This window comes from Thermobia domestica, chromosome 3 (assembly GCF_964235325.1).
Source record: "Thermobia domestica chromosome 3, izTheDome1.hap1.1, whole genome shotgun sequence".
Taxonomy (NCBI): domain Eukaryota; kingdom Metazoa; phylum Arthropoda; class Insecta; order Zygentoma; family Lepismatidae; genus Thermobia; species Thermobia domestica.
The window spans coordinates 56,854,518-56,878,409 of NC_137456.1; the positions used below are offsets into that span (position 1 = coordinate 56,854,518).

General features: G+C 35.0%; 1 protein-coding gene across 1 annotated transcript in view; it reads right to left on the minus strand.

Annotated features, from left to right (window-relative positions):
• ebo (exportin ellipsoid body open) overlaps window positions 1-23,892 on the minus strand; it is a 100,127-nt gene that overhangs the window by 39,310 nt on the left and 36,925 nt on the right. The window contains exons 8-11 of the mRNA XM_081750907.1: window positions 16,743-16,969; window positions 13,852-14,088; window positions 9,915-10,023; window positions 6,007-6,099 (exon numbers count right to left, since the gene is read on the minus strand). Of these exons, the coding sequence (XP_081607033.1) occupies window positions 6,007-6,099; window positions 9,915-10,023; window positions 13,852-14,088; window positions 16,743-16,969 (666 nt within the window). The remainder of the gene's footprint in view (window positions 1-6,006; window positions 6,100-9,914; window positions 10,024-13,851; window positions 14,089-16,742; window positions 16,970-23,892) is intronic.

The window sequence follows — 23,892 nt, forward strand, 5'->3', positions numbered from 1 at the left end:
ATTTTTATTAGTAGTAGCGAAGACAGTTGGAAGCTTCACCTTCACTCAGTATTGTATTATTTTTAAGGAATTTCGTTTACCAAAACTCTTTTCTCCCCGTATGGGCGATAAAAACTTCTCAAGAACTTCTTGGATGGACCATCATCAATTTTGTTCAGAATGTAAAAAGTCAGAAGTTAGGAATCGTGTTTATTGATGGAGGTGATATTCAAACCGGAAGTGATTGAAATGAACCACTTCCTGTTTTAACATTGACCACCATAGAGCAAAAACGGTCAAAGCGAGTTCTATTATACATAAAAAATCCTATTCAGCATTCTAAGAATATGTACCATTTTTTCTCTTAACTCTCGATTCAAACCGGAAGTGAAGAAATCAACCACTTTTCGTTTTAACGTTGACAGATATAAACTAAAAACTGGAATAGATAGTGAGAAGCGGCTTTCTGCAATATTAAGTGTTTCAAGAATATATTCATCTCTACTCTAATCTCTTTACTAAAACAGGAAGCGATACAAACCTACTATCACTTCCGCTTTCAACATTAATTCAGAAAATATCACGTCATACAAACCAAACTGCTCTACATGGTGTACACGTGACACATTTACTTGTTTTAGAAAAAAACAGCAGTACCATGGGATCTTACACAAACCCATTTTATGGAAAAACTTACTCAATCATTGCTCCGTTAGGAAGCTCAAATTGAAATCTTGTTTGCATCTTTCGATCTATAGCTAACATACATATTTATGGATCTTGAACAGAATGAATTGATCACTCCGACTCAGAAATCAATAACAATAGCTGATCATTTAAAGAATAAATACACCTTGTTTCAAAAAGAATATACGTATTACGAAGAATTATTCTGTCCAAACTATCGATCGCTGCGCCTCAGCTCGGCTATTGGAGAAACGAATACACAGTCTAGTTTATATTAATACCCGCTAGATGTCAGTTGTTTTCTGTTTTGCTTGGTAACCGTCATATGTTTAAAATGGCTACTCCGCAGCAGAAATCATTTTGTGTTCTCGAGTTTGCGAAGTCAATTCCGTGATTACAGTGCAAAGACGTTTCAGGTTGAGGTACCAAATTGATCCTCCGAATGGGTGGAACATTCGCAGATGGTATCGACAGTTTGTAGATACAAAATGTGTATGTCAAGGAAAGTGTCCTGGCCGCCCTCGTGTTCCTGAAGAAAATGTTACACGAATTCAAACTGCTTTTCAACGTAGTTCTTCAAAATCGACAACAACAATTTGGCGTGTTTTGAGACGTCGGTTGGTTATGAAGCCGTACAAGTTACAGCTGTTACAAGCTCTGCGTCCTCATGACAAATGCAAACGTGTGGCATTTTGTAACGAGATTCTGGATGCTATTGACAATGATAACACTTTTGCACAACGCATCGTGTTCAGTGATGATGCGACTTTCCCTGTTAGTGGTCAGGTAAACAAACAAAATATTCGAATTTGGGGCCTACAGAACCCACATGCAGTGCAGTCATTGAACATGTATGAGATTCAAAGTCAATGTGTTTTGTGCGATATCCCGATCATCTGTTTATGGCCCATTCTTCTTTAATGGAAACACGGTTAACAGTCAGCAGTATCTCGCTATGTTACAAAACTGGTTGTTTCCGAGGCTGCACGAAGGCAACTTCATTTTTCAACAAGACGAGGCACCCCCTCACTGGAGTCGCCAAGTGCGTGAATATCTGAATGAAACTCTACCGAACTGTTGGATTGGTCGTCAAGGAGCTGGCGACTTAGCATGTCTCAGCTGGCCTCCACGGTCACCGGATTTAACACCCTGTGACTTCTTCCTGTGGGGTTTCGTTGAAGACAATGTTTATGTACCACCACTCCCACAGAACCTGGAAGAGTTGAAGAACCGGATCCGTACTGCCATAACATCAGTGACGCAGGACATGCTTGCCCGAGTATGGGAGGAATTTGAGTATCGATGTGATATTGTTTGTGTCGCTGATGGAGGACACATTGAACATCTGTAATTTGAACTTTAGAGGTTCGTAAATATGTGTGTAAAATTTCATATTCATATGTCTTAAAGTTTAATAAATATATGCATCGAAATACGTATATTCTTTTTGAAACAGGGTGTATAAGCAAGATGTCTCATACACGTCAGCTACTTCCTCAAATAATCAACCACTGGAGACAGTTACACACCTGTGCACGTGAAAGGAGACGGATTACGTGTAAGCCTGGACAGCCACTTATTTAAGACCAGGCTCGAATCAAGAGGGGATCTCTCAGAATCAGGAAGTTGATTGCTGTGCGGGGCCCGTACTTTGACTGTACCAGTCATTCTAATTCAGACAGAGAGATGAGTGGTTTATGTGTCTAAAGCATCGATTATTAAGTTAAACTTTCGGTTAGTGATTACCATACACATCAAGACCACCACGAACTCAGGATTTAACCACCACAGGAACAGACCCAAGCATTGGTGCAGCCCTTTTGTAATTGGTATAAGTAGACTTCCGGGACAGATTCATGTGCTATTTTGAACTCATCCTCCATAGTTTGTCCATCGTTATAGGATTCTGAACTGCGATAGCGCACTCGGATTCCTTTACATAAAGCTTTCTTAATTTAGCCCAGGACTATTTGCTACCAACAAGTAAAACTGTTCTAAAGTTTTCTTTTGTTCATTTCTCTGTTTCACTACGTGTTTCACCTCCCCTTCTTGGATTTTAAGTCAATTCCCTAAAATATTCTGACAATTCTTTGGAAGTTCTAAGCAAGTGGCAATAATTAAAATTTACTTAGTTCAGGGCATATTGCGAGGTACTTTACATGCCGCCGTATGTGCCGGGCAAGTTTCACGGAAATTGAAGAAATTATACGACAGTTGTCACCCAACATACAGACAGTTTGACGGACACACAAATTTACGAATAAAAATGAGGAAACATGAAAAATACAAATTAGTTTAAAAATTAACCAAAAAAGCACATAATTTAAAAATTAACCAAAAAAAAAAAAACACAACAATTTAAAAATATAAATTATGAAGGAAAAAATAATGGTGAGATAAGTTTAGCTCCAACCAGTAAAACTAAAGCCTCCTGACCACTTATTATTTAGAATTTTCCGTTTTACTGCGGTAATTCATATCAACCATCACCGATACATCTGCAGCACTCGAATTCCTCACCCATCTGTCCAAGAACACACAAATCCATCATATCAGCACATCTGACCCTACCTTTCGCGTCAATATCCTTAAAAATCCCTCTCCCAGAATCTTTCATGTTCCAGAGAAATATATGGGAAAATATTTTCATCTCTATTTTATCCATGAACTACCCACTTTCTCCCCGCCCCCGGTCTTAATCGTCTATAATATCCTACATCACTACATTCTTTCTATTTCCTATATACCTATGTTTATCTTTCCCACTTCAGTTTCTGTTTTCTCTATCACTTTTCCTTCATACTCATTCTACATTATTGCCCTATTATTTTCATAATTTACATTATAATTATTTGTTAATTTCTTCACTAATTTATTTTTCAATTCCTTTTCCCCTACATTATACTTATTTTCTTTTCTTATTTACTAGTCCTTCATTCTCCTGTACTCTTTTAACAAACCACCCTTCCTATTAGTTTTATCTTTTCGCCAAATTCTCCACTGTCAAGCTTGGCAACATTATCACGTGACTATATTCCATTATGGCAGCTACCTAGGCGTTTAATTTTGTTCTTCAATTTTATTTTCTTCTTACTTCTTAACTTCCTATAAAATGAAGCGTTTAGCGTAAGGAGTTCATAGTGTAACTTTTTATTTATTTATTTATTTATTTATTTATTTATTTATTTTCTGTGAAATAAATGACATTTCTACTTCTAGTATATATATTTTCAATTTCACTGTCAGGAAGTTTCAATTACCTTTACTGACCGTGTAAAGACGGATAAACACACACACAAAAAAAAAAAATCAATGTTTTCTTGAAATCTTTTCTTTTTTTATAATTAGTATTAATTTATCTTATCTTGGCCAGGGTTTGCTATTACCAGGTGTCCAATTATCTAGAAATCTGAAAATTTTCCAGAGTTTCAGTTTGATAACGAAATACATGGCTTATTCCAGATTTTTTCACTGTATACGAAATCCATGGCTAACTATAGTTTCACGGTTGAGTGGGCACCCTGCAGTTTCACCGTCTACAATTAATCTGTTTAAGCTAACGGAGATGAATTAGGTTATTAACTCTTATACTGGGGGGCGTCTGTGTGCTGCATTGACCAACAGGGTCAAAAAAAACCTCAGAAAATAGAACCATCCCGAACATAGATCTTGAAAATTGCGTATTTCCCGAGGCCTGAGAAATATTATTATTATTATTATTATTATTATTATTATTATTATTATTAAATGCATCTGAAGACGTTTTCTTTGATGAAGAAATAGTGGAATATGGATCTGGGAGGATGCAGGAAAACTATGAGAAAACCCACAGACACGACGCTGTTTATCACAGAAGTACATCGAACTAAGGACACCTCATATCAGAGAAGAGTGCTCTACAACTTAGCCACCGTGTCGCCTCATCTTTTTTCAATATGTGTGATATAGTTTCCTCTCTTTTCCAGTATTTAATTCAATATATATTAATGTACTCTGGTAGACGTACAAAAAGAATCACGCGCTAGAGGTTTCAATTTCGTCCGGTAGATGGCAACCGCTGAAGGATATTTGCTCCCATCTAACGGCGAGATGTGTAAATTTTTCTAACATCTTTGTTTCAATATTAGAAAATAAAATTTGGACGTTACCATTAAAATCATCGTTACCCGTGAAGATGTTAAAGGGCTGATTCCATTAATGAACTCGGCGTGACATTTGCTCTAGTTATCTATTGCAAAATGCAGAATTCAAAAATTCGCTTTCGTTGAAGAGTTATCGTATGGACTAATGGATGGACATAAGTCGCCGTTACTCGTTACAACGTCAACAGTTTGACTCTATTAACGAACTCGGCCGAAATAATCGCTCCAGCTATCTACTGCGAAAACAGAAATAAAATATTCCCTTCTGTTCAAGAGTTACAATGTGGAGTAACGGACTTTCTAGCATGAAAAAAGTCCCGTATTTCTGTCTTTCTATAAGTCGAACTTTATCGATGTTATGCTTGGAATCTTTCAGATGTTTTGAAAGGTCCGACGTTGGGGCATCGTTGCATTTCGCATTCGGGATATATTGTTTCAATATAGCGTGTTTGCTCCTCTTTTGTCACGCCTGTATAAGCGGCTTTGCATTTATATGGGGCCTCACAGACATCTAAGGACTCAAGCAGATTAATGAGGATTTTTTTCCCGATGTTCTTTGGGGGCATTAATGCTGTGTTAAAATTGTTTCCTGATTTTCTTCTAACTTGTTTGAAACTAAAATAATATGTGTTATTTTGTGGAGCACCTGGGAGTTTTTAGTTACGAGTATACACATTAAATTTCCACACACATGTCCCTACTAAATAACTTTTTTGCGTAAGTCTTGACAGTGATGGCAGTTGTCAGTAAAAATTCAATTTCAATGTTTAATGTATTTTTAAACAATCTATAATAATTTGGAGGAGCAAAGTGAGTACCTTTTTTGAGTTGATTAACTGTATCTAAAAAATAATAACCACTGGCATGACAGTCCTTCGCGGGCCTGGGCAACCCCAACGCTGCGTGTTACAGACAGGCGGAACTTTTGTCCAAACTAGCTATAAACACGTGATCAGCGCGCCGCGTCGCCCTGCCTCCAACAGGTGTATCATTAATTTTCCAGACCTAGTGACAGTCACGCCTTTATTCCCGCAACTCTCCAGTTTGCCTCACGACACTAACTGGAGGCCTAATATTGGGGTATACGGCCGAAAATTGAACCCGGGGCCATGCGGAAGTGAGTTCAAAGCTCTAATCACTATATTACAGCCCCATTTATTAACTATAACTAGTTTGTATGAACTAAAATTTCTCTTACCACAATACCATATGTTTGCAGTGGGGCCAGATCGGCTACTTTGGCAATTGTTTCAATACACTGACGAAGGAAGTGTTGCCACTCTGTTTCCTCCTATAAAAAATAGAGACATGTATTGAATAAATAACAGAGCACCAGAAAAGTACTAATTTTGAAATACCCTCTTCAAATTGGTTGGATCGCTTAACAACACAGTAAAATGAATACTGAAACATTTAAAATTTTTCATATAAATAATGTAATTTATAGAATTCTATAGTATATTACGAAAAATGCAGTGACTTCTTTCAAAATACTCTTTGCTTTAATTTGCTATCGTAAACAATGTTAACATAATGAATTTACAAAATGAAAAATTATATTACGAAAGACAGAAATAATACAGGAATACCTTGCACAACGAGGTTAATTTGTTCCAAAGAAATGCCCATACTATCCAAACCCGAGTTCCACCAGGTCTATTTACAATAGCTTTAAATTGAATTTGTTCATCACAAAAATTTAGGATAAGTTCAAAAATCAAAAAAGAAACTTATTTTTATGAACTAAAAGTATAGAAAATCCTTTTAAACACACAAACCTGTAATATATATATATATATATATATATATATATATATATATATACGAGGCATATGTCAAAAACAAGGATCGATGTTTTTTTACGTGTAGGTGAAATACTAATAAGGTTAAGCATGCGCAAGAGCATGCCCTAATATTTTATGCTTACAACAGAGAGAGAATCGTCCGAGTTGAGTTGCGTGCGTGCGAGTAGCAGTAAGGTGAAATAGTTGCCGTAATACAAAATCCCACCAAATCTGAAGTGAGATCTATCATACGATTTCTGAACGCCAAAGGATAGAATGCAGCTGATATCTATCATGAATTGTGTGCTAATTAGGACTAACAGTAATGAATGAAGGGAAGGCCAGCCAATGATGCACAGAGTTTCGGGAGGGCGTTCAAATGTTCGTGACGATGAACGTAACGGAAGGCTTAGTGTTCAGACAGACAATCTGATAGAATGTGTTAACAAGAAAGTTCGATCCAATCGCCGGTTGACAATAAATGAACTCACCAAAGAGTTTCCAAAAGTGCCTGCAAAAACAGTGCATCGAATTGTAACTGACAAGCTAAGTTAATATAAACTGTATGCAAGGTGGGTGCCAAAAATGCTGACAGAAGCTCACAAGAGAAAAAAGACAGCTGCTGGGCTTGATTGTTTGGCCCACTGACGAGAGGATGAGGGATAACCTCTTTTCTCACATAGAGACGAGGGAAGAAACTTGAATATCGTATGCCACTGGAGAGTCGAAGCAGCAGTCAGTATAATGGCAACTGCTTTCCATAAAGCGAAGAAATTCAAACAAACACCATTAGTTTACAAAATTATGCAACGGTGTTTTGAGCCCGAAAGGGTGTGATTCTTGAGGAATTGTTGAAAGCAGAACGAACAATTACACCAGATTTGTATTGCCAAACACTAAGAGGTACCATTTAAAATCGATGGAATGTTATATTCTGGAATTCTTCTGATCCATGATAACACTCGCCCACACAGCTGCTCGTACTGTTGAGACAATTCACAGATTTCAACGGGAACTATTCAATCATCCCCTTTATAGCCTCGAGCTTGCCCTCAGCAATTTCTTTTTTTCTCTTCACCTGAAAAAGTAGCTTCCATCGAAGCATTTCAACGACAATAAAGTGCTCAAAAAATAAGTTCTGGACTGGCTTCACCCTCAGGTGGCTTATTTTTACACAGAGGGAATGCAGAAGCTTGTGTCACACAACCAGAAGTGTCTGGAGGTTCATGGTGAGTACGTCGAAAACAGTCACAGTATGTAGTACCTAAATCATAATAAATTGCTTCTCCTATCATTTTCTTTTCTTTTTTCTAAATAGACAGTTTTTATATGCGCTTCCTATTGTAATGTCTTTGGGGTAGAGTCAATAATGGTCCGGGTGTTTCCCCTTCACCAAGTTTATTACAAACTTATATACAAATATCTTTGAATTTACAAAGAACAATTTAATTAAGTTTTTCCTTCTAAGCGACCAAGTTGAAAGAGAAAGATGTTTTGCACGGTGCCCCTTTTACTCAAAGCAGCCTCCAGAGCATCTGCAGGGTTTTAGGTTAGTCTTGCGAGAGGTTTGGTTGTAGTTAGGATCCCCTAGTTCAAGGCGACTTCAGGAGCGGGTGTTGGTTATTTGATCAGCGGTCAAACTGACAGCTGATTCCTCCTCAAGCTGCGCTTTTACAGATGGTCTCCTGGTGGCTCGTTCCTCCTCGGGCTCCGTCGTCTTGGTTTCGTGTCTTTCTTATTGTAGTTTCTCGTTTGCTTGTATTGTTTGTAAATAGTACCACGTGTTGTGGGAATATGTGCTTGCGCTGAAGGTGGGGATCCTTACATTATATATATTCAATACCGTTACCAATCAACAATAACCTACAGATATCATAAAACAGTATTTTAAAAGTGAAGGCGTTACATTGTACAGTTAATCAAATTAAGATTACGAGAAGGCGGCGGCGGGAAGAAAAAGCGATTAATTATATATTATTTCAATGTAAATTAGTATTAAAATCTAGAGAAAATATGTTAACAATACATAGAAAGGTAGGACAGTGTCTATATACATTAAAAACTTTGTTAGCGTTGAACAATAATAAAATCAATATGTAAATTCTATTGTACTTACAACACAATAATGTAACGATTTTTAAAAGAATATAGTAGAGCTCTCTGCAAAAAGGAAAAACGAGAAAGGAAAATATTATCAACAGTAACAGGAAAAAAGAGAAGATATTGGAAAGATAAAAATTTACAGTAGAATTAGAGAAAGAGAGATAAAAGAGAAAAAATAATAAACATACAGTAATACTGTAAATGGCGACATGAAACAGTGTTTCGCACTAGTATCAAAGATCTTTCCTCCACAGGAAGAGAACTGGAAACTGTTATAGGTTATAGTAGCTGATTTATTAGCATTAAATCTTAGTTATGATCATTTTATTGTAGTAAAAAATTATAAATGTAAATAAGGTATAAGAGCCAAAGTCTTACGAGCTCACAGAAAAGATTTACTTATCACGGGAAAATAATTGATGTCCAAAAATCGTCTTTTGGTTATCCCACAAAGAGCCCAGAAATGTCCCACACGCACCTTGCCGATCTAGCATAAACAGGAAAACCTAATAGGGTAAATAAAAATGTCAACAGTACACTTTATCCTATAGATTGCAGGTAATTTTGCCTATTGTTCCATTTGACAACATATTTTTCACTTTCTTCTTCTACCGCAATAATCATCGAATTATTCTCTTTCACCGATTGTTGTTACATTTACTTTTGACAAAATAGTCTTTTAGAGTTGTTTGAATGTCCGTTTTCTCTTTCTTTTTTTTTATTATTTTATTTTATTCTTCCAATAGGTCTGTGGTACATGATGGCATTATTGAGACTTTGTCTCACTTCGATGAAAGCCTATTGCATAAACTTACTTCTCGTCATATCACAAGACAATACTCGACTTAACTTGTAATGTACTTCCATCTACAATTGACCCTCCTTGCTGGCCTACGCACTAGGGATGTGCACCTTGGTGCACGAGGTTTCGGGTTCGATTCTCGGAGAGAGCCTTGAAATTTGAATGCATTACGGTAGTTCAGATTCAACCTTAAAGTTTAAGTCCGTCTCATATAGCCTCAATGCTGAAAGGTGACGCCAAATTTTCAACTAAATCCATTCACAATTCGGGGTAACAGCTTTAGAACAAAACTCGTTATGCAAGGTATTCATTACTTATCTGTGACTTAATTTCGAAAATTACTAAATATGAATACCAAAAAAGAGAGAAATAGGTAACAGTGTACAAATTAAAGGTTATAATAAATCTAACACTTACATCATCGTCCAAACTATCATCATCCAGTTCTTCCAACTGAGCTTGATTATATTTGAATTGCATTTTTCTTAAAACTTGATTTACTAGTGAAACAAGCGCCTCATCGTACCTAAAAATTAAAAATAAATCATAAATTAGTTTATTTTCATAAAACTGAAATAACGATTCAAGAAGTTCAAAAAATACACTGACAAATTAATTATTTTCAAATAGAAGGTTCGTTAGAAAAAAGTATCACAAAATAATCACGCATAAAAATCGGAGTTTCCCCAGTCTTTTATCGATAGTATTATTTATTATTTTAAAATAGACACACGAAACTATGATTTAAGATTTACGAATATATATAGATTGTTAGTAAGTGCCGTTGTAATTAAATGATCGTTTTCAGTTTACAAATACATGCGAAGCATCTTTCATTTTAATCCTAAGACATTCAATTGTCCCTTTCATATTGATACTATAGATATACCACACTGACCTGACACCTAGTCTTTCGTTCCAAGCGCTGCTATCGGCTGAAGGAATACCACTCCCACGGCTGCAAGGATCTCTCACTCAGCAATAGCTAAACCCTTATGACTCAACGCGTGGGTGTGAGCTTTACTTTGCATTTTTGCCACGGATCAAGACATTTTGGCAGTACTATAGCTAGTTTACATATCTTAAGAAAATCATAACTTGTTTGCCATTTCAATGACAAACAAAAGAAACACAAAAAATGCCTTTAAATGATACGCTTTTGGTCAATAGTGCTCCAAAAGGTCAACAACATTCTCTCTTATTCTGTAGTATGGTTCGTCACATATTATTATTCATTTAAATTCATCCAATTTAGAAAAAAGTAAAATGGATGTTCACGATTCATGATCAAATATTATATACATATATCTCTATATATAAAAGATAACGTTCTGACTGACTGCTTGATCAATGCTCAGATCAAACCACTTCAGCTAGAATTGGACAGGACATACGATTTATAATGTAAGGTCCCACTAAGGAAGGATTTTTGGAAATTCTACGAGGAAAGGGGAGGCAATTATTATCTTAAAATGTCCATATCTCGGAATCTCTAAATGTTAAAAGAGACATGAAATTTGGTATTTGGACCTCTCATTTAAAATAATTAGACCTGTGTTGAACCGTTTTTTGATACTTACTCTACAAAGGAAGGAAAAAAAAAAAAAAGAGTGGGATTACAATTGTTAGAATTGGATAACCATATCTCGGAATCCATTAAGATTATATTGGTATCTAGATTTTTCATTTCAAATAATTAAAGACGTGTTTCAGCATTGTATTTTTTAAATCATTATTTCCCCTACAAAGGAAGAAAGAAAGAGAGTAGAAGAAAAGAGTAGGGGTTGAAATTGTTTAAAAAAAAAAATGGAAATATCTCGAAATCCGTTGTTACAGACATGAAATTTAGTATTTGGAGTTTTTCATTTAAAATAATTTAAAATAATTTAAAATGTGTTTCAGCGTTTCTTGATATTTCGTTTACAAAGGAAGAAAAAGGCGGCATTAAAAAAAAAAGTCAGGAATGCAATTATTAAAATAAGATGGCCACATATCGATATCCCTTACGGATAGAGGAATGAGAATTGGTTATTTAAGCTTTTAATCTTAAATAATTAAAGATGTGTTTCTGTGTTTTTTTATGTTTCCCTTAGAAGAGAAGAAAAAAGGATAGGGGTTGCAATTGTTATAATACGATGGCTATATCTCGGAATCCTTTAAGATATTAGAGCTCTATTGGGGATATGAGTAATGCGAAACCGTAGCCGTGCAAAATTTGGGGTCTGGGGTGAAGCGTCCAGCAAGTGGAAGGCTAGTATATATTTAAAACTTAGTTCACCTTTTAAGAAATCATGTTACTTAAAGAACTTGTGTGTATCTTATATATAGATCCTGCAAATTTTGAAGAAAATCGAGTCAGTAGAAACGGGCAAATACTGATCGCAAAATTTACCCAAACGTAACAAGAGAAGCTCAATAAATCATGAAATAATAGAATGCATACCAAAAATATCAATTAAGAATTTGAGATCACCTAAAAATCATTCGTGCCTAACACTGCAAACGTTTCAGCGATAAATTATAGCTATCTTCAGTATAATGAAATTTTACGTTGCTTGAAGTATTACCTATGATTTTTGAAAAATAATTTACTTTTTGAAGGATCTTCTTCCTTGTATGGGTAGTGGCAGAACATTGTTCTTCGGTATTCTAAACCTGAAGTCTTCCCAATATTTGAAATTGTAAATATGTGCACAAAAACCTCAGATCCTTCCAATACGGCATTACTGAAAACTAATTCCCACCACTTGTGAAACATTAACAAGGTTTTACTAGAATCCCTACAGAAAAGACGATTGGTCAAAAATGGAAGAGGATTCTTGAAAATTATAATACTTCAAGCAATGTAGAATTTCATTAAATAATGCACTGAAACTGACAATAATTTATCGTTGAAACGTTTAGAGTAAGTGTCAGACGCTGACTTTTCAGGTAAGTTTGAATTTTCAATAAAATAGTCAAGACATTTGTCTTCATTAAATTCCGTCATTTACAAAAATGTTACTTCATTGTCAGTATTTATCTTACTGATACAACTAGATTTTAATTAAGCAGATGAAAATTGGCTTTTGAAATACATAGTTAAATCTATTACTTAGTATTATTATGATTTACCTCCACATTTCTCATCTGAGTAAGTCGTACAGCAATATCCTGCAATTTACTTACCTATTTGTAACTAACGTCTTGAAATATAAATAATTTTCAATGAGTAGAGTAGATGTGCTGCGTAAAATGAATCTTGTTCTTTAATTTCATTAAAATAAAAATTGTACATATGTACTTTTCTATATGTTTAACACAGAGGACAAAATGTCATTAATAAAACGCTAACGTTTTTCTTCTCCCATAGTGCCGATATAGTTTCTATTTCACGCTAATGATTCTTTAGCTTTTATACTACGAGGATGATTCAGAAAGTAATGCTTCCAAGACCATTACTTGGTCAATAGTACTGCAAACATTCTGAACTGTTTCTCGTTAATGCACTGATGTTATGCTATAGAATGTCACTTGTTTTACCTTCCTATCTCTTCTCGTTCCAGAGTAATGGAGCAATCCATGGCATCCAGCAGTAACGTCCGGTTGAAACAGCGGATTGTCATTGAACCTGACTGCGCAAGGTTGTGTGCCCAGGAATATCGCCACATATTCCCTCCTCCATAAAAAAAAAAAAAAAAAAAAAAAAAACCAACGAAGTTGTCCCATCTGCTGGCAAAGTGTTGTTGATATTGTTTCATCCTGCCTATAGTTCGGATCTTGCGCCCTACGACTTCTGGCTCTTCCCCAAACTTAAAGATCACTTTAAGGGCCAACGCTATAGTTGTGACGCGGAGGCGGAAGCAGCAGTTCGACAATGGTGTCGCCAGCAACCACCACAATTCTTCACCGATCACATGAAAAACCTTATTTCGTGTTGGTGCAAGTATGTTGCCTATAATGAGAACTATGTTGAAAAAGGACGCAACCATTTGTAGCTGACATTGCAAGCTTTCCACTGATATCTGTATCAGTGCTGTCAAACACAAATAAAGGTATCACCTTGGAAACATTACTTTCTGAATCACCCTCGTACTATGAACGCAATGTCTGCTACCATTTTGTACGAAGAGCTTGCTCTTCATAACAATTAATTTTACTTTTTATTATTTGTGTATTATCAGGTATTAAAATTAATTGTGATATAGTAAGTACTTACCTTCGCATTAAAAAAAAAAAAAAAAAAAAAAAAAAAAACTACTGAAAGAAAAATCGGTATTCAAGCTAAATAGAATTAAATATTTAAGTAGATATTAGCGCTGTTCTAAAATAGTAGAAGCTTCGCTTGTTATACATGTATTTTCTTAAGACTTACCTCTCAATTACATTTGCCTGGTCCACTTGTCGATTTTTTAACCTGGTTGATAGGTAATCAAGGAACACGGCCCAAATTTCTAAACAAGAATAAAAACCATGTAGTGTTGGCTGTTGAAAAGTGTACTTAAAGAGAAGTGCCAGGAATTCCAGGACTGGGAACTTTGAATTACATTCAAATCTCCTTAGATGCAAGCTTACAAATAACCGTAAAAATTCAGTGAATTTTTCTAGATAACTGAAAAATAAATAAAAATGTATATTATTTATATAGATGTAACACAATGAATAAAATAAATTTAGGACAATTGCTGATATTTGTATAAGATACATAATGAATATTCAAATATAAACAGTCTTACTTCGTATCACGATGTACTTAACCTTAAACAGTGTGCGTTGACAACTTTTGTCGATGACATCAACTGAAGACATGTGAAGGTTCCTACCTTTCTGAGGGATCTTTTGCGCGCGCACGCGCAAGATAGAAAAGAGAGAGAGAGAGAGAAAACGATCACAGTTTACAGGCTATCATTGTTTTGATTTACTGTCTTTCTTGTGAGCAAAAGTTGGAATGAATCTCCTAATAATTGTTCTTCATTTTGATTTCAGTTGTAGAAACTGAACACAAATAGTATGTCTTTTCAGTTGACAATAATATGCAGGCAAATAAAAGAAAGCCTATCAATCCTTAGCCTTCCGCTGTCTAGCCATTTAGAAGCTTTAATAAGTCATCAACAAAGATGTCAGCGCACAGTGAAACAGTCTGATTGAAGTTCAACTACTTCGTGAAACAAGGTAAGTGTCTTCATGCTTGAATTAATTTAGAACAACAAATTATTTAACTACAAATTTATATGCATATTAATTAAAGATTAGCTATCCTATAAATAACGAGTGGTAACGTTTAAATTTCTACACACTGCTGACTGAATAAATAAATAAATAAATAAATAAATAAATACGAGAATTTAATGGAATTAAGCACAAAAATGGATTTTTAACACCAAATTCAAAAATGTCGCACATTCAGTAGAAAAAGTTGGGGTACACTTGTCCACAGTCAGTCAATCCAAGTGGCATTTGGTTCTCTCTTCTTAATAATGCTGAATTTCATGAATACAGAAATGTCTTTCCTGACAAACTGCTCACCAGCTTACTTCAAAGCTATGGAGCATTTTTGAACCAATGGGTTTCAAAAATGAATTAGCCGTCTTCTATTTATCCCATGACTATTTTTATGGGCAAATCTTGCCACGAACTGGTGAAAATGAATAAAAGGTTTGGCTATGATAGAAATATAGAAATTAGTGACATTAATAAACACCATACCACCCACGACATTTTCGGTAGACATCTTCTTCTCCTTAAAAAGAATCAAGACCTACTGTCGATCCACACAGGAAAAACTCAACTCTTTAGTTCTGATTTACATCGGAAAACAAATGTTATGTTAAATGAGACAAGATGTACGAATTTTATGATTGTGCTAATACGAACTTTACTAAAAAGTCCAGGTAACTGGAGTTAGTCTTCTAATAATTACGAGTGATTACAGGAAAAAGAAAGAGAAAGAAAAGTCTTCACAGTTTACGGTAAGTTATTTAATACTTTATCCTGTCTACCAGTAAATATTATATTTTATTTATGTATTTATTTATTTTTGTGTTTAATGTCCTAAGAATTGTGAACAGCGGCTAACGAGAGGAAACGGAAAAAATTGAGAAAACCCATGCATACAGTGCTGGTGCAGCACAAAGCCCACTTGGTGAGCAGTATCTAACCAGAGACCCCATGCACCAGAAGCGTGCGTTCTATATTTATTTGTGATCGAGCCTAACATAAATTGAGTTACAATTAGCACACTTATTGCGAACAGTTCTTGTGTAAGAATATAGTTAAGATGCTCAGAAGTATGGAATATAGTGAGAAATGATGTATAGTTAAGATATTATCCCATACAAGCTTAAAACATCAATAAATTTTTAGGATATGCCACTGCAAGCAAATTAATGACGGTGGAAGAATTACTGTGATTAAGATAATGAGAAAAAATGGAAATACCTCTAGAGAAACCACGAACACGTTTCTACCACAAGCTTGTAAAGATCTGATTCGAATCATAGACCCTTAGCATCGGCTCAATCAATGAGCCACCGTGTAGTCCGCATGTATATTTTGAGAATTAGTGCGTAACACGTAATTGTTCCTTGTGACAGACTTCCTTTGTCTTAGGATTAAAAAAAAAAAAAAGAAAGAAAGAAAGAAAAAGAAAGAAAGAAAGAAAGAAAAAGAAAAAAAGAAAAGTCAAAATGGTACGGCACTGGCTTTCGGTCTGTGGGACCCTCAGTTCGATCCTCAGAGGGGTCTAAATGTGGCTTTAAATTACATACCTATGCCAACTAATGTAAAGCATATTTATATCCATTTGCTTTTCATGTGAACATCCGAACCAAACGAAATACATTGTCCATTTTTAACAGGATAATATTATTAATAACAGACATACTATGGTGATGTTATTAGTGCCACGCATTTTTGTACTGTCCTAACATACTTTATGTTGTTAGTGAGACAAATATCTTTGCTATATGGAACACCCGTCGAGAGCTGGTTTTCTCACCAGATAAGGCAACAACGCACTGCGGACTCATTGGTTCACGCTAATCGCCACTTCAATTGACGCGAACTTCAGAAATTTATCTAAGTATGTGCATTTTTACCATTGGCATGACCGGTAGTTCTTTTCGAACCAAAAGAATTATATGTAAATTGTACAGAAAGCCTTAACAAAATTAATTTTCGTATTACATGAATATGCGAAGTTGAACTTAAAGAATAAAATACTCCAACTGCCATTAAAGGCTAAAAATTAAATAACAAAAATATTACCTTTCCTCTAACTGCTCCATTTTCCCAACTGAAGTTGGCACTTCAGAATTCTGTACAAGTCTTTGTAATAAATGAAATGTGTTCTGGAACATCTGAAGAAGGAATTCTTCAAAATCAGCCGGCACACAATTTTTATACATTATTTCATTAATTGTTCCCATAGCAAGAACACCTAACGAAGGAGAATTCCCACAATTCTCTTGATTAAGAATATTTTTATTCATGTGCTGAAACAAAGAAAAGAATATAAAATAAAAATTGAACTTAGAGCTGTTTATAAAAATTTATAGAAATAGTTTCGTCAATATTTTGGCTGATTTCGACAAATTTCTACAAACAGAGGATGCATGTTGAGATTTATCTTCTTTACTTATTTTATTTTATTTTTTGAGTTTCTGATTGTGTTCATTAGAATTAAGGAAGGATCAATTTCACAGGAACATTATTTCGAAAGCACCAACTGCAATTTAGCATCTGAATACGGCGTGGTAGGATCACCATTAGGCTTGATTCGTCACGGACTGGACGCAAACAATCATGAATGGTTATCAGTGGGATATTGTATCATTCCTCATGCACTTCTGCCAGTAAAGAGAATATCTATTCCGGAATCTGACAGGTAAACGTTCTTTCCTAACAATTCGAGATCTAGGAACTGTCCATATATTTAGAAAGAGGTAGGAGAAGGTGTCACGTGGCAGAAGAGAATACAGGCAAGAGTGTCGGGCAGACAGCAAAGGTGGGAGAAGTCTCTAATCCTATGAGCGGAAAACAGGTGAGAAGTAGAAAAGAAAAATGGACCGGTTCCATGGGGTAAGGGCAGAAAAGGAGAGGATAGCGATGCACACGTGTACCTCCCGGACATCTGCATATCCACTCTTCTCCGTCAGAATTCCTTCGCTTCTCTCTTCTCACATGCCTGAATAAGTATTCTTTTATGTATGAATGTTTGTCCTCGTCTCCCTCCCACTTTCATTTGACTCCTAGAATGCTACTACTATCAGGGTTGGCTGATTTAAGCCATGGTTTAAACCAAAACAAGAAAAATGTTCGTAAAAGTGTAAGTGTTCGTAAAATCTTGATGAACACATATACGTGGCTTATCACGTTTCACTCCCGTATATTATTCGTATTATATTCAGACCTAAATTCCCCATTCATTACTCTGAGATTATACTACAAAAGCAACATTTTATATATATATATATATATATATATATATATATATATATATATATATATATATAGATATAGATATAGATATATATATATATATATATATATATATATATATATAGATATAGATATATATATATATATATATATATATATATATATATATATATATATATATATATATATATATATATATATATATATATATATATATATATATATAAGTTTATGAATGTTCCTTGTGTGATTTTTTTATAGTTTGTTATTATGGTTATGCAATTGCAATCAAAGAAAAATTCTAAATATTGTTTCGTTTTATTAATGTTTACTATTAATAAAATACATCGAAATGCTGTACGTTTTTTGGAGGGGTTCATACAAACCCCACCAGAGGCATTTATTGAAATCAGAAGTATCTTTGGCATCTATTTATGTATAGATGGGTCAGAGCCAAAGTGGACTCAAATAATTCGTATCTTTATTCACTTTTCTTAGTGATATGCAAATTAAGTCGCTGTATTCCTTTAACTTGGACTAATAAAAATCGTAGTGAACTAACTTGGACTAAATTAGTTCTTCTGTACTCTGCTGCAATATTTTGAAACTGTCCATATGTAATTCTGCTTGGACTATCCATATGTAATGGGTTTCACTTGTGCATAGAGATGCAAAAAAGCCGGCTTTTTTGAATCGATGGTTTTTTTCACATAAAAAGCCGGCTTTTTTGGGAAAAAAACGAGAATTTTGGAAATTTTGCCTTTTTTCAACTTCATGATTTTTCTATCTAAATAGCTTTCTTATAGTATATTCTATAGTTAGGTAAGAATTCCATGACCTGAATGTGATATTTCGCTCTGAAATTCACCATCAAGATGGATGGAGCACATGTTTTACGAATTAAAGCTAACATGAAGAATGTAGTATTTGAGGGTAATTTTAGAGGCTATTTAACTTTATTTTAACTTTTGAGTTATCGACATCTTTTTTCTTCTCTAGTTTGTAATCCGTGTTTCATTTCTAAGAGCTTTTAGTACTCTAGCTTCTAGCGCAAAAGTTAAACTTGCCCGTTTTTCTATTTATCCGTCAAAGCGTACGTTTTTCAATATATCCTTCAAACCGTACTTCCACATTTCTGTTATACTGTAGCTGTGAAGTGATTTAGCAATAATTTTCCGGACACAACCTTGAATACCAATTTATACAAATAATCAGTAGCGGATTTAGAAAAGTACTTTAGGCGGGTTTTTTCTGATTGTTTCGTTTCCTAAAAAGTCCTAATTTTATTTGGGAAGTGCTTGAAGTTTATGAGTACAGGCATAACTAATATTTCGTTTCGTTTATATGTTTAGCAATAATCTTCCGGTTACAACTTTAAAAATCATTTTATACTGAGAATCAGTGGCGGATTTAGAAAAGTATTTTGGGAAGGGTTTCTTACTAATGTTTAGTTTTTTTAAACATTCGTAATTTTTATTTGACGGGAGCTTAAAGTTTATGAGTAAAGGCATAAATAATAGATATTTCGTTTGTTGCAGACATTCCGTAACTTTGGGGAACGGGCTTCAGTCCGAAAGACCGCCCCCCTAACTTTCGCAAAACCGTCACTGCTGGTAATTAGTAATAATAACGATTTAAAAACAATAAAAAAGGAAGTCGCCCAACTCACAATACACGCACTATTTCTACTAAAAAAAGAAGTCGCCCAACTCACAGTACACGCACTATTTCTACATTCACAGATGGAATGAAGATAAGCTTTGTCAGAATGGTCGAATGCTGGTTGAATCCCGGACTTCCCGATAGAAGCGCAAAAGCTAATCACTCAGTCATGTTTGTTGTGCAGTTGTATTTAGCTTAACTTAAATATATTCCGTAGTCTTTATTTGGGGGGGGGGGGAGTTCCGTAATGATATGTTGAATCCCTCTTGTTAAAAATTCAGAAAACTTGAGGATTGGGTAAACTGTGATGGTGGTTCTATAAAACTTAACTGTAGAATTTCAAGAATATACAGAACCAAAACTCTAGATGTGCAGCCTTTAAGTGTATCATATAAATCTTAGTATTTCTCTTATGTTTTATTTTAATTTTATTTTGTTTCAAAAAGAGGGTGTGGAATATTTTGAAGTAAAAATACTACATACTATTTTGCTAGTTATTTGTGTATTCTTTAAAAAGAAGTGTTTACTTTTAGGGTTGGCTGGTTTACACCAACTATTTTTTTTAATAACTGGTTTAAACCACAAAAATAAAAAGAATGAAAAATGCGAATCGTGTGAACTTCATGGTAACGTTTTCAGATATCAAACCACCTGCAATAGTTTTATTTCCCTTTCACCTTTTAATCAAGGTGTCCCATGTTCAATTCTCGGTCGAACCACAAACCTTCTTTCATGCGTAACCCAAGTAGCGGTTCGGATGCCAGTTTAAGCGAAAGTCTTCTCCTTGATAACCTCGGTATTTCGTAAGGATGTTAAGCCTAAATATACGAAACAAACCAAATTGTATATTTCTGCATGCCTAAATGCGTGTTGTTTTATAAAGAAGCCAATATTGCTTAAATATATTGATAGAAATTGGCAAAATTTATCGATTGCCTACGTAGCTTCCAACATTAGCTTGGATTGGACTTTCAATGATATCTACGTACCGGTACTAAATTTGTAATTTAATACCTCAGTTTTAGCGTACTGATTATGGTACGTTGACCTTTAAATTTTACATGCAAAGCAATAACAGGATTTTCCCGTTATTGTCTTACATTTCAAGTAATGACGGGATTTTCCCAATGGCTAGGGCGGGAGATTCTCAACTTAAGAAATTTACTGACCGCACTTCTTTAAGCTTAAGGGAGTTCTTCCGGCATAAACCCGCTGTTGAATAATAACATCAAGGCGAAACAAACGTATTTCTGTGAATATGTAATATAAATACATAAAGCAAAAAATCTAAGTCAAAAAAGCCTGGTTTAAACCAAAAAAGCCTGGTTTAAACAACCCCCAAAAAACGGGTTTTTGGCATTTTCAAAAACAACCATGGTTCTTGCCAACTCTGCTTACTTTTGTATATAGGAGGTTAAAAAATTCTTATTATATACATTGGTTAATCCTGTGGAATTCATAATGTAAATATGTTGAAGAAAAATTGTTTGAAATACTTTTTTCGAAATTCATAGTTTATTTTCGATGTTTTATATTATTATCAGCATCAACCACTAATTAAATGATTTTTTGTGTTATAGAGAAGCGATACAAAGTCTGTTTTATCAATTTAGAGCAGTATTTTGAAAAAAGCCCAAAATTTCCCAAGCAAAAAAGCAAAGCAGAAAAAACCGAGTTTTTTTCCAAAAAAGCCGGTTTTTTTCCGAGCCCTTGCATCTCTACTTGTGCAGCTGTTTATCTTCTTGTCGTTTTGAAATGACTCTTGATAATTATATTAACAAGTATGTAAAGATCAGTACAACGTATTTTTATTAGGAGTCCTTCGTGAGTGAATCGGCAGACGTATCGCATTTGTGTCCAATTAGTCCCCGTTTCGAGTTCAAATGGAGGACAACTCCTCTCGGATGTAAGACGAGAAGCGGTTTGGATTCCGCTTCAAGCTTATGTGACCCCTTCCAGCATAATCCGGTTGTTGCATAATAACACCAAGGCGAAATAAGTTTATTTCTATCCATATGTGATACAAATACATACAGCAAATTATTTAAACCCCCCTAAAAAAAACTGGTTTAAACAAAAAACAAACAAAAAAAAACAGGTTTAAACCAAAAAAAAAAGTTTTATTTGTTTTTTTCAATAAAAACCATGGTTTTTACCAACCCTGACTACTATGTCGTTTGAAAACTATCTCAAGTAACCCCCATCTCCCAACATATATGAGCACGCGGCCAAACTGCGAGCAGTACGTCTACCAGTCAGTTGACCTTCGTCACCATGTGAACATCGTGGTGTGGCTTCCACCGTTGTCAGATGAGTTTCGTGAATTCTAAGGGAGAGTGCGGATAAATCCATAAATACTCTTTATTTTGCACTTGCTGTCATTAGAAAATAAACACGTTACGAGTGAAACGTAAGCTTGGTTGAATATATTACAACATTTTGCGGGTATGGTAGCCGATACATCCATATAGTAATAAGGGTCAACAATCTACCTGCAGTATTCTAGAGTTAAATATTCCATGTTTTATGGTTTCTTTCTCGTTTGCTCGCCTACAGGCCGTTCACATATACTTAGCCCGTACAATAGAAGCGGGCCGACGAAAACAAATGTCTTTTTATCTGTAAATGTGTATTAAGTGGTTTGTATGTACGAAAGAACTTGTTGCTAACAATAATTACGACATGCCAAGGCGGTAAGCTGTCTTCTTGTGGAGCACAGTGATACGGCTTTGGTCATGGCTTGCTGTTTGGAAACCAGTCTATCGTCCTAGCTGTTTTCCCGTTTGTTTGAATACTGGGTGTGTTGGTGCAGGTTCGTTGTTAGAACTGGTCTTTTCTTTGTTTGTTGTGAATTACTTGTCTCTATATTTGTTTTATAAATGACTCTTGATTCATCTGCTCTGTTCTTTTGTTTACAGATAGACAGATGGCTCAAGAGGTCGTGGTTTCCGCTCTGGTGAACAAGTATGACTCAGTTGAACGGGAAATAAACAGATGGGAGATGGTATAATGTTCAATCAATTTGCGTCACTTCTGTCAAAAGACATGGATATGGTTGAAAATGTCAAAACAATGGGATTTATGGGTGATTGTCAAGATGATAAAATGGATTTCGGAGATGGTCATGTGAAAATGGCTTAAATTTCACACGCCTTTTCATCCGGCCCTGAATGGGCTTCCTCCCCAAAGAGAAAAATAGTTGTCTTGGATGACGAGTATAAAGAAAGAGAGTTTCTTTACTCGACTGCTGATTCAAGTGGCAGGATCGCTGAAAAGAGGAAACTGGGAAAAGACTTATGAACGAGTTCAAGTTGGTCAAAACTATAAAAATGTTGTATGAGTACGCGAAGATCCGTAATGAGCCAAAGCCAACGATCAAAGCGATAAACGAGGCTGTATTACAGAAATTTGAGGAAATGGTGGAAAAATGCGATGCAATTCATGATCGTACGCTGTATTTATGGGCCTTGCAAATGAAAATAATCATAGATTCATACAATCGCCTGAACTTTAAGACATCGCAATCCCGGGTTCTCCGATTCAAGCGTCGGAATAGGATGGTCAGTCGTGCCATAACTCATGGTGTCAGCAAAAAAGAGGCAACCTGGCACAAGCAGCTGATGATTTCGTAATGTCAATTCGTGAACTGATGTTTAGTGAAGAACTGCAGCCAGAAAATGTGTTGAATGCAGACCAAAGGCCTTTGAGAAAGAACTGTTCTCTCACTGGTCTTGGTGGCACTGCTGCTATCCGAGCTTCTTTTGGGTCCATCAACGAAACTACGCACTCGTATATGATATCTGTCATCTCAATGGCTGGAGAGATCATGACCCACGTATGTACTGTATCGGAATCCTCCGGAATCTTCTCAGCATCGAAACCTGACGACCGTCTACACATCAAATCCTACGCCACAAAGTTGATTAATTGATTGATTAAGGTTTAATAAGGACGTTAACACAGAGGCCATTTGTCCCCGTCAGAATCAACACGGACTGCCGTAAAAATAAATAAATAAATAAATAAAATAAAAACGAATATAGCAAAATATAATAAAAAATGCTGAAAAAATTAAGAAAAACCGAAAAGAAGACAATAATAAATATATAGGAATAACAAATATACAACAATACCAATAAATATATGAGAATAACAAATATATAACAATAATTTAGTAAACATATAACAATGGGTAAATATATAATTAATTAATAGCAAAGATGAGGAAGATGTACTTATTCGCTCTTCTCAATTATGAATATTGCGTATATTTTTGCATTTTTTTTTTTTTTTTTTCGAAATCAAGGATTTCATT